Consider the following 12,736-nt stretch of genomic DNA (forward strand, 5'->3'; position numbering starts at 1 on the left):
CTTCATTTGTCTTTATCAGGGGGCATGCTGACAGTCTCAGGGGGGATTACAAGAACTTAGCTTGTCTGACGGCTCTCAGACCCTGAAATGGATGTTTCTGTTTTTGTGCAGCCACATACTGCTTAGCATGCTTTTTTTAAAACTGCCTTTGGCTTCACTGTTGAAAAAGTCCCGTTTCGATGTATCAGGTTTATGTCTCCTCATTAGGGCTTGGCAAGAAAAATCAGGCAACACATGTACTCAACTCATAACAAGTTTATGAATTTGTATTTTTATCCACTTCTGGGAAAAGACAAGCAGTCAAAGATCCAAATGATATATTAATGGTCTAAATTGTACTTTAATTCATCTTTTCCCAACACATCAGACATAATGAGGACCTAAGCATTCCAGAAGTCTTTTCAACTAACACTGGTTCACACTTGAGGTCACAGACCATCTCAGTAAAGTCTCAACTGCCACATGCTCCTTGGTGTCTGAGCCCCCACTTCAGTATCAGGAATACTTGTATCTTGATATTTATCAATAGCTTGTCCTTCTGTTTTTCATTGTTGTTGTTTACTTAAACAAAAATTTGTGTTTTCTGCTTAGGTTGCAAATAAATATAGACCATTATTCATGGTTGCAAATGAATATCATTTGATTTAATGATATACTTGTGTTGGTGAAACCTTGACTTTTTTTCTAGAAAGGATTCAAGGGTTTTATATAAGGACAATGAGCATTTCGGAATTTTTCCTTTTATAAACATAACATCATCATTTAAAAGAGCCCTTAGATATAAAGTATAGTTTTCATGTGTCTTTTGGGAAATTAACTGTGATTAAAAAGTTATTAGAATCATATATTATATGATTCTATTTATATGAATAAAAATAGAAAAGGAAAATCTATAGAAATACAAAGTAGGTTAGTGGTTGCCTGGGGCTGGGGGTGGGAACAGGGGTGACTGAAAATGGGCACAAGGGATGTTTAGGGGGGTAATAAAAATATTCTAAAATTAAATTATGTTACACAGCTCTACAAATTTACTAAAAGTCATTGAATTGTACACTTAAAACTTTAGGATGAATTTTATGTTATGTAAACTATACCTCAATAAACCTGTCTTTTTTTAAAGGAAATTTTATTAGAGAAATGGAAAACAATTATTTATAACATTGTCCAATTACTATTGAAATGATAGAGGGCTCCAAATGAGAAAACTTTCAGTTACTAAAGTAGATCACACTCAGGCTGAAATAAACCTAATTCTTCAGAAGGGCTCCATTAACCTACTATGCCCATTCTGGATACCAGAATCATGACTCTATTGTCAATTAGGTCCATCCTGTATAATGCCTGGAAGGACTGCTTAAATTTTAACTTTAAAATACATCCAAAGTTTTAACTGAGGATGCCTAACTTAACAAAGGAACTGAACCAGGCCCTGCAACCTAGTCATTATTACACACACTTAGGCAATGAAATTCTGATATGATTATTCCATTTCCTTTATCCCTAAGGAACTGATAAAACCCTGAACATAATATAACTACAATAGTAACAGTAACAGTAAAGTGTTTTAAAGCAATAGATAATATTTACTAAGTGTTTACCATGTACTCAGCAATGTATGTGCTTAGCAAAAATAGTCTTAATTCACACAGCAACTCTAAGAGGCAAGTGTTATGACTATTTCATAATAGAAGAAACTGAATCCTAAAAAAGGATAACTAACTTACCAGTGTCGCAGAGTACGCAGGTGGTAGGGCCAGCATTTGGATCCAGGTCTGTGTGTTCATTGTGTGGTGGTTAGGAACATGGGCTTCATGGGAAGCCGCCCTGGCTGTGAGGGTGTGAAGGTGTGAGTGTGGGTGCCTGCCCCATTCTCTAGATACATGCTCTTAGGGAGTTTCTCAAACTCTCACACCTCCAACTCCTACATTTATAAAGTGAGGATATTAATGCTATCCAGCCATTATATGTAAGTAAGTAAGATGATAAAAAGTTCCTAATACTTTGCTCAGAACATTGTGTCTTCTTAATAAATGGTAGCTAGTAGTATTAATGGTAAGAGTAATTAGTATTCACTTTGGAGGAAAATACACTTTTTTCTGAATGGATATATTAAATTAATTAATCAAGAGTGTTTGCTTCATTCTAATTCTCTAACTATCTCTCACCTCTTCTATCTCACTATTTTTTCTATAAACCTATACTATGCTTTTGTAATTATGTGTTTCTAAAGTTAAATGTTGAGTTGTCAATAAGAAAAAAATAAACAACCCAATCCAAAAATGGGCAGAAGACCTAAACAAGCAATTCTCCAAGGAAGACATACAAAAATGATCAATAGGCACATGAAAAAATGCTCAATATCACTAATTATCAGAGAAATGCAAATCAAAACTACAATGAGGTATCACCTCACACCAGTTAGAATGGCCATCATTCAAAAATCCACAAATGACGAATGCTGGAGAGGCTATGGAGAAAAGGGAACCCTCCGACACTGCTGGTGGGAGTGCAGTTTGGTGCAGCCACTGTGGAAAACAGTATGGAGATTCCTCAAAAGACTAGGAAGAGACTTAACCATATGACCCAGGAATCCCACTTCTGGGCATATATCCAGAAGTAGCCCTACTTCAGGATGACACCTGCACCCCAATGTTCATAGCAGCATTATTTACAATAGCCAAGACATGGAAACAGCCTAAATATCCATCAACAGTTGACTGGATAAAGAAGAGGTGGTATATTTATACAACGGAATACTACTCAGCCATAAAAACTGACAGCATAATGCCATTTGCAGCAACATGGATGCTCCTGGAGAATGTCATTCTAAGTGAAGTAAGCCAGAAAGAGAAAGAAAAATACCATATGAGATCGCTCATATGTGGAATCTAAAAAAAAAAAAGCATAAACACATAACAGAAATAGACTCACAGACATAGAATATAAACTTGTGGTTGCCAAGGGGGCGGGGGGTGGGAAGAGATAGACTGGGATTTCAAAATTGTAGAATAGATAAACAAGATTATACTGTATAGCACAGGGAAATATATACAAGATCTTATGGTAGCTCACAGAGAAAAAAAATGTGACAATGGATATACACATGTTCACATATAACTGAAAAATTGTGCTCTACACTGGAATTTGACACTTTGTAAAATGATTATAAATCAATAAAAAAATGTAAAAAAAATGTTGAGTTGTGATTTCCTGACTATTACCAATTACTATACATCAATAGTTCTAAGATTTTTTAAATGATTTCATAAAGCATGTTGTTAATTAGGAAAATGTTTCATTTTAGCAATTTTTATTTCACTCAAAGTTTTTTTAAATATACTTTTACACATATGTAGCCATACTTGGAAAGACATGAGTAAATGAATTTGCTCTGTACAGATGTGTGTGAAAACAGCTCCTTATGATTTTTTCTAGGTTTAAAATGATAGAAATTTTACTTGAACATTTTGTTTCCATTGAAAAATAAAAGAAATCGTAACTACAATGATCACCAGAATTCCCATTAAGAAAGAAACAACATTTGCATGTTGCTCACAAACTGGGTGAATAGGGCAGAAGGTTAGGCTTGAAGAGAACCTGAACGTGAACTAAGCAGTTCCTTGCACAAGAAAAGGAGGAGATTTCGTTTCTTCTGAGGCCTTTCTCTCTGGCTTGCAGGTGGCCCCTCTCACTGTGTCCTCACATGGTCTTTCCTCCATGCACACAAACCCCTGATGTCTCTCTGTGTGTCCAAATTTCCTCCCCTTATAAAGTCTGATTGGATTAGGACCTACCCTAATGGGCTCATTGTAACATAATTGCCTCTTTAGAGTCCCTATGTCTAACGCATTCTCTGAGATATAGGGGTTAGGGTTTCAATATCTGGATTCTGAGGGGTTACAGTTCAGCCCATAATATTATCATTACATTTGTGTATTTTGTTTGTCCTACCTCTTCCATATTTTTCCTCTCCCTCCTTGCCTTCTGTTTCATTGATCGATCACTTGTCCTCATTTTATTGTTTCCTCTTATAATTTAAAGATGATTTACACTATCTCCTGTAGTGACCCTTTATTTATACATACATAGCTATCAAATTCTAAAATCAATCAACATAGCTGCCCTCATTCTAAAAAATTTAGACATTCCAACTTTAATTATAACTCCTTCCAAACATACATGTTAATGTTAATAAAAACAAATATGATTTAGACATACTATTCTTTTTATTACAGAGGATATTATTTCATACATTCAGTATGTGTTTATATTTACCTATGTATTTATTATATTCTATCCTATTCTTTATCTCTTCTATTCTTTCTTATCATTCTATTTTTTAGCTCTAACCTTCCAGCTGGGGTCACTTTCTTTTGCCTGAAGTACATCCTACAGAATTTATTTGGGCAAGAGTCTGTTGTTAGCCAAGTCTCTCATTTTGGGGGGGGGGTCTGAAAATATCTACATTTTGCTCAGTACAAAAGTGTTTTCTCTGGATGTATAATTCTGGAATGATGCTTTTTTCTGGATACATTAAAAGGTTTTTATCCTTTTTTGTTTGTCTGTTTCTCAGCTTTATGTTGTGGCAATAAGTCCTGTTAGTCTATCTGAAAGGCTGGGTTTGGTTTCCTGTCACTCCCACCCCCACATGGTCATGAAGCCCTTGCTGAGATTCCTTGAGGTTGGGCAAATGTCTTCAAGACAAAGATGACTTTAGGGTTCTGCTTTCCTCTCTGGGGTTCTGCTTTCCTCTCTGTGCTCCTGCTTTCACTTAGTTTTTGGACTCTGAGTATTCATCATTTTCTTGCCAGTGCATCAATGCATGGTACAAGTTGTTTTTTTGATTTTCTCCACAATTTTCATTTGTTTTCAGAAAGGGAGTCAGTTAAAATATCTGGTATGCCATTCTGCTGGAAAAATTAGGCTGGTCCATCTCTCATTTAAAGAAAGAGAGACAGAAACAGATGAAAACAGAGACAGGAGAGAGGCAGAGGAGCTTTCTTTTGTAAGTAGAGTTCCATTTTGAAAATAGAGGATTTACTTTGTAACTTTTTTCCCTCTCTCTGTCCCTGCATGGCTTGCCTAACATCAGTAGCAGCCTTGATGGAATAAAGATTACAAGCACCTTTCGGACTGCATATGAAATATTGATAGCTCATGATAGCTCATGGACTAGTTTAAGGAAGGGTAGCAATGCTAGTTATTGGTGAGGGTCTCAAGAAGTCTGAGTTACTATCCCTTTAGTTTTTTGTGCTGTAAAAACTATAAACTAACTAACTAAAAGCATGGAGAAATCTATAAATTTAACTGGGATTATGTAGGGGAGTGAGAGGGACTAAAGACTGAGTCTATATAAAATTGAGCACAGAAATAGCAATGCACGTTAATTCCTCCAGCCATATCTATGGGAAATATCACTAATCCATCACAACACTCCTTCTCCCTGAGCTTAGAAAGTACCTCAGAATCCTTTTTAGCGCAGTATTCTCAGCACGCAGTGCCTTACCAGAGTAGTCTAGAAGATGAAACATCAGCAGAATAACAAATACTTGTAAATTGTGTCTCCATTCTTCCATTTTTCAGTTGGCGTATTGTTAGTATATTTTTGTAAGTGTAGCAGGGAAAATAAGTATTTCAGTTTTCTAACTTCACCCTTTTGGAGGCTCTCCTATCTAAGATAACCCATATTAGTGTTTCCTGTAATTGACTATACAGTGACCCAACAAGTAACAATCCAGTGATTGCTTGAGAGGAAAAGGAAGGCTTGTATACAGGTTCTTCCAGATTTAGAACTTTGCTGTGAAATTCTACACTTTGATCTAGATTTGGAAACGAATACATTAAGAGCTTTTCCAATTACAAGTAGGGTTCCCCCCCCCCTTTTTTCCTTCCCTCTAGAGCTAAGGATCCATGTCTATTGGCTTGACAGGGGAGTGACTATAGTTCCTCATTTGTATCACATTGTTTCCACTTCAGGGCTTTTTTACTAGCTGTCTCTTTTGCCTGGTAGACTGCTATTCTAGATCTTAACATGGCTTCCCTCTTCTCAGCCTTCAAGTCTTAGCTTAAGTGTGATCTCCGCAAGATATTTTCTGATCACTCTGCCTAAAGTAGCCTTCACTGCCACCAACTCCTTCTCTAGCCAACCATTTTCTGTATCTGCTTTATGACATTTATCCCTCACTGTAAGTATTGTTTTCTTTTCATGTCTGTTGTCTGTCTCCACTTAGCTCAACATAACTTCTGAGAGATCAGGACCTTTAGTGTTTATCACTGTATCTTTGGCACCTACAGCAATGTCTACATGCAGTAGCTGCTCAATGATATTTGTGGGGAAATTAAAACTTTATAGTTTTGACCTATGGAATTAATTTTTTTAAAGAAATTTTAATTTGTAAAGAGATTTTAAATTTGTAAAGTCATTTTTTGACTCTTATGATAATAAAAAGAAGGGACCCAACTTCTGTCTATAACAGAAACTATATAGGTGTTCAAATGGAAAAGGAATGTAGTGATTGGAAGGACAAACACGTAACCCTGGGTTTTCATCTAGGTTTTTCAGTTTACTGAAGGTTGTATGTGAGATACTCAACCTCTCTGTTCCTCAGATTTTTAATTTACAAAATGATGACAAAGAGAAGACAATGGGGTTGAAGAAAAAGTAAATAAATGAATGTATTATAAACACTGAAAATAACGTCTGCCTTTAGGAAGATGTCTATGAATTATTTATTGATATTGTTATATAAAATTATTATAAGTACACATTATATGCATGTTGAATTAGCTTTTCACAAATTTTCTCATCTGTCAGGAGAAAATAATAGTACTACTTCATAGGATCGTTGTAAGGATCAAATGTAAAGCACTTAGAACAGGATGTGGCACAGGTATCACTCAATAACTATAGCTTTTATTACTATATAAAATTTACTCAAATGACTTGTATTCATTTACTCTCTCCTTTCTCCGTTTTTCTGTGTTGCCAGTCCGTGATCTTTATTCGTGACAGAAATTCTCATGGGCAGGAGGTGTCAGGATACATCGACTATGCCCACAGGCTAAAGACTGAAGATTTTGAAGTCTACTTTAGTGGGAAAAAAAGACTTCTTCCAAGACCCACGGATATGAGGTAAATTGTACACATTTCTCACGCCTTCAATGAGAACAAGCTCCTCGGATGTAAAGATAAAAGATTTTTATTTTATGTTCTGCATTGTACCTGGAATGCTCATGTATATGAAGGAGGAAAGTGGTAAGAGTGGTTTAGATTTTAAAAAATGTATGTTTTAAGACGGAGAATGAACATAGATGCATTTTTTTCCATGAACAGCCTGAGGAAGGGAACTCTTCAGAGATGAGATAAGTAAATTCTCCTTAACATTCCTTTTAAATGATAAGTAGAACCTAAAAATTGCTAATCTCATAAGGCTCTTGCACCACTTGGGACTCCGTCTAGAAGCCTTAGGAGCAGTCCATCCAGCACATTCTCCTCTCCCTTTTTTTTTGGCCACCAACTGAAGTCTGGGCTTCTGACTGGCTCACCCTCATTTACTCTCATCACTGGCCTGTTCTGGGATCCCCTCCACCCACAGTAGTCTTTTTATTATTGACCCCTACCCTTTCCTTTGGCGCCTTTATCCCATCACATAGGATCTACTCTACCATGTCAGTTCAACCTAGATGCAGAACAAATCATTTAATTTCCCTCTTGCAATCATCCCTGCTGCCCACGTCTTTTTGTGCTTTGGTTGTAATCTATCCTGCTTGCCCTTAAGAGTAGGTTGACCCAGTCACCCTCTTCCTGCATCTAGGACTGGACCCCCGGGCACTGCTGAAGGAAATTTTAGGAAATTTCACAAAGTTGGCTGCTACTAATAATTAATGGTCTCCAAATTCAACCAGGACCTTTGTGGCCCTGAGACACCCATTTATGTGCTTTTTATCAGACTTTAATTTCACCCCTCAACACACACACACAAAATATTCTGGAGCTTCACCACTCCCTCAAAATCGTTGTTCTCAACTGCTGACCCTGACTCCTGTCCATATACAATTTACCTCACATTTCACAGAGAACGTGGGGTCTAAACATGGGAACCACCACCACAGTCTGTCTGTCTGTCCACCGAAATCAGCTTCCTCATTAGCCAGTGCCCCACTCAGAGTGCCTTCTGATTATTTCCAGTCACAGGTCCATTCTGGCAGCTGTTGGTCCCGGGCCTGCCATCTACATCAGGACATGTCTGCTCCTAACCCTTGAAACACCACCGTGCTGCCTTGTACCTCAGCCCACCTCTCAGGGGCCAGTTTGCTGTAAACTTGTACATATTCTTCCAACACAGCAAAGCATAGGCTTCCTTAACAACCATGAGGGAATATGTCCTGAGAGTGACTCGGGCTTTTCTGGTGACATTTCTGAAATAAAATAAATCTGACCCCAGGTGACTTTACTCTCTACCTGTATAAACAATTTTTTTCTTTAAAAAATTGTTCATTTTTATTAAGTAAAATGTTCCTTTATACATGCATAACTCTCACAATATTTTTCCAGATTCAGAAAGGAAAGGACTCCTTGTCTTGTTTAGAGTTAATTCAACTTGTTTTTATCTTTTTCACCCCTCTTTCCACTGAAGCCATACTTCATTTATTGTTCTCTCTGTTTTCATAGATTCTCAAACTGACCCTCTCAACTGTCTCCTTTATCTTTCCTCTAAACATGCTGAAATCATTTCTATATTAATGAAAAGAAATCCTCTTTGAATTCCAATTTTGACCTACCTCTCTTACTGTTTCCAGCTAAACTCCTCAAAATAACAAGTGTCTTCAATTCTCACTTCTCCTGTAGGTGCTAACTCATTGTAATTAGCCCTCTGCCACCATTACACAAATGAAACGACTCCCGCTGAAATCACCAGTGACTGCCAGTTTCAAAACCCTGTAGATTTTCAGTTCTTACTTATCTTCTCTACGTTATGTGATTAGTGTTGATTAATTCTTTCTTCTCAAAATTATTCAACTACTCTAACCTGTTATTCTCAGGTTGGACTCTCCCCTTGTTTATTTCATGCACGTTGGCAGTCACCAGAATTCATCCTTGGACTTCTTTTCTTACCATATGCATTCTCTTGGGTGATTAGATCATTTTTTCTGGAGTGAACTTGTCTTTGAAATTACAACCCTAGCACAGATCTCTTCTTTATTTAAGATTCAACTGTCCTATTGCTCACTTCAGACAACTATCTGGGTATCCCATTAGCATCTAAAACTTAGTTTCAATATTAAACTCATTGTAATGTGTGAAACCTGCTGTTGCTTCTGTGACCCCTTTCTTGGCTAAGAGCATCACCTTGGCAACCCAAGGCAAAATCCATGTTATCCTAGACCTCTTCCTCTCCATCACCCCTATAACTAATAATTTACTAAAAATACTAGATTCTGTTACCTTAACAGCTTTTTTTATGTTAAAGCAAATACAAAATTTGTCATTCCACCTGTAAACACTTCAGTATGAATGTTTATCTGATAACGTTTTAAAAGAAACTATCATGACATCATCATACCTAACAAAATAATTCCTTAATGTCATCTAATACTTGGTCCTTGTTCATATTTCATTGACTGTCTTAGGTTAATTTTCAAAGTTGGTTTGCCCGAATCAAAATCCAAACAACATTGTGTTATTCTATCTTTTACTTTATAATCATCCCCCTCCTTTTTATCTTTTATGCTGTTGATTTATTGGAGAAACCAGGGCATGTGTCCTAAGAAATGTGCCATATTCCAGATGTGACTGATCACTCTCATGTTGTTGTTTGTTACATGTTCCTTCTATCCTCCTATTTCCTGTCAACTGGCTTGATGAAATTCAGTGTCAATTTTTTTTTAGGTAAGATTTTTTAATATGTTAAGCTCTGTGAGTTTGTTCAGTAGGTTCAGGCGGTGTCACTGGGATCACTCCACTATAAAGTTCCCATCAAGCTTCACTCAGTGGTTTGAGCACACAATAATGATGCCTCCTTACATGTTTTTACTAAGGTTTGTATAACGGTACTGTTATAATTCTACCATTCATTCTGCATTTTTTAGCTGAAATTCTTCCACAGAGAATAACTTTTCCTCATAGTTTGTTTGACTGCCCTGAAATAGAATTCAATTCTTGCAGAAAGACAAAAATACATGTTTTATTATTTTCCTAAGTTTATGAAAAAATGCAAAGCCCTAAGCACAAAAGAGGATACAGATAATGCCAAGTTGTCTTCAGAGTGCTTATACTAATTTGTATCCACCGGAAATACTATATAAATGCTGTAGTTAGCCTTCATCCTCACCAGTTCATGACATCAGCACACTTCTTTTCCCACTGTGGTTAATTATAAGTGATCTCTCATTGTGGTTTTAATTTTCATTTCTGTAATTATTAATCAGGTTGGGGATCTTTTATTGGTTGTTCAGATTTCCTTTCTGTGAAGTACCTATTAAGACTTTTCCTCATTTTTTTCTACTGGTTATTTTTTTTTTACTGATGTATAATCAGTTTGCAGTGTGTCAATTTCTGGTATACAGCATAATGTTTCAGTCATACACATACATACATATATTTGTTTTCATATTCTTTTTCATTATAATACTACAAGATATTGAATATAGTTCCCTGTGCAATGCAGAAACTTGTTTTTTATCTATTTTATATATAGTAGTTAATATTTGCAAATCTTGAGCTCCCAACTTATCCCTTCCCACTGCTTTCCCTCACAGTAACCATAAGTTTATTTGTTCCTCCTTTTCTTGTAAATCGTAGGAGTTCTTTTTATTTTTTATTTTTTGAATATTGATAATCCTTTGCCTCTTCTACGTATTGAAAAATATCAACTTCCAGTGTGTAATTCTCCTTTCACTTCCTTTTTACTGACTTTTGATGGTCAGAAGTCAGAAGTTTTAATAGTTGGATTAATTCATTTTATTAATCTTTTCCTCAGAGGTTTGCGTTTTTTGTGTTTCATTTAAAAATCCTTACCTTTCTGGAAGTCATAAAGATATTGTCCTATAGAGTATTTTAGTTTTGTTTTTTATTAACCTACTTGAATTTAATACTGTATATGGTGGTTAAGTAAGACTCTCCTTTTTGTTTCTGTTTTCCGTATGACTAAGAATTTGCCATAGCAACATTTATTGAAAAGTCCACTATCTCTCCTCTCACGTCTTCGACACCGTTTGTGTCAAAAGTTAAGTTCTGTATGTGTTGGTTTGTTTCTGGGCTTATTCTTTTGTTCCATTGGTCTCTTCTTAAAATAATAGAATCTTACTCATTTTTATATGTTCATAATAATTCATAATACAAAGAAAGGCAGTTTCTTCACCTTGGTTTTCTTTTTCAAGAGTATCTAAACTATGCTTGCCCTTTACTCTTCCATGTGCATTTTATTCAGCTTATAAAGCTCACACACAAAACATGGTGTAATTTTGATTGGAATTGCTTTCAGGTAATGACCAATGTATAGTTCATTGACATCTTTGTGATATTAAGTCTTCCATTTATTTATTTACATTTGCTTATGCCTTCTTTAATGTTTTTAAATAATATTTTATAATTTTCTCAATTAAGGATTTCATCATTTGTTCATTTTTCTCCTGGGTGCCAGATAATTACTGATCTTTTAAACAAAATTAGCTCTATTCCAATGATCCCACTGTATAATTTTTACCACATTGAGTTTAATTTAAGCCATTTATCAGAAGCAAACTTCAGATTTTTCACTCTAGAAATTTAATGCCAATAAATGACTTAAACAGTTGTTACTAGGGGAAAAATATCTTTGGTATCCATAGTTCCATACTTGGTTTGATTCAGAACTAAAACAAAGACTTTAAAATTAAAGATTTCAGAAGATCTATTTTACTTATCTTTTGTTTCTATTTACTTATCTTTTGACATGCTATTTTATCCTGTGTAGGAAGATACATTAGTTCTGTGATTAGAATCATGTCTTGCATTTTTACTGCAGAAAATATAAATATCAGCAGACAGCTGCAACTGTTATGAAATGCAGCAGTAGCAAGGGCTGAGAACCTGATCATCTTGTCAGCTCAGACTTCATCTTGACCATGTGTTTAAGATTCAGTATCTTCCCCAGCATAAATGTGAATAACTTATAAGCAAATAGCATGTTACAGTTTACCAAGTTCCTTTACAGTTCCCTGTAACAACTTTGTGCAATAGGTCCAACAGCATTTTTCTTAACATCTGGGAGAGGAGAAAAGATAAACCACTTGCTAAAGTTTACAAGCAAAACAGTGATGAGTGAGAACAAGTCTTAGGAATTATAATTCACTGCTCACCTCCAGAACACTCTTCTAGGTTTAAAAGTGTCTGTGTCCTGAGGATGATTACACTATGTAGAATCCTTGAATCATGCTCTACCCCACATTTAGCTGCTTAAATTTCCATATTTGTGTATTGTTGAACAAAGATCTGAGGTCCGCCTGCAGAGCTCTATCCATCCCTCAGATAGAATGGTCAGGAGGAAATGAAAAAGTTCTTTTTGTATTTCTCTTTGGAGAGTCCATGAAATATTCATACCCTTGACCGAGAAATGCCCTTAAATACAAAAGCTTTGAGAGGTATTATTGTCAAATTTCCCTTGCAGTCCCATTGTCTGTTTTATTAAAATGTTGAACGTGCCAAACTGTGAAGTTAGAATTGTAAAGTTGTGCTTATCCTGTGCTTAAGTGCATT

General features: G+C 35.8%; 1 protein-coding gene across 1 annotated transcript in view; it reads left to right on the forward strand.

Moving 5' to 3' along the window:
• CFAP299 (cilia and flagella associated protein 299) overlaps positions 1–12,736 on the forward strand; it is a 492,182-nt gene that overhangs the window by 407,611 nt on the left and 71,835 nt on the right. The window contains exon 4 of the mRNA XM_010983384.3: positions 6,990–7,132. Coding sequence (XP_010981686.1) covers positions 6,990–7,132 — 143 coding nt within the window. The remainder of the gene's footprint in view (positions 1–6,989; positions 7,133–12,736) is intronic.

This window comes from Camelus dromedarius, chromosome 1 (genome assembly GCF_036321535.1).
Source record: "Camelus dromedarius isolate mCamDro1 chromosome 1, mCamDro1.pat, whole genome shotgun sequence".
NCBI lineage: Eukaryota > Metazoa > Chordata > Mammalia > Artiodactyla > Camelidae > Camelus > Camelus dromedarius.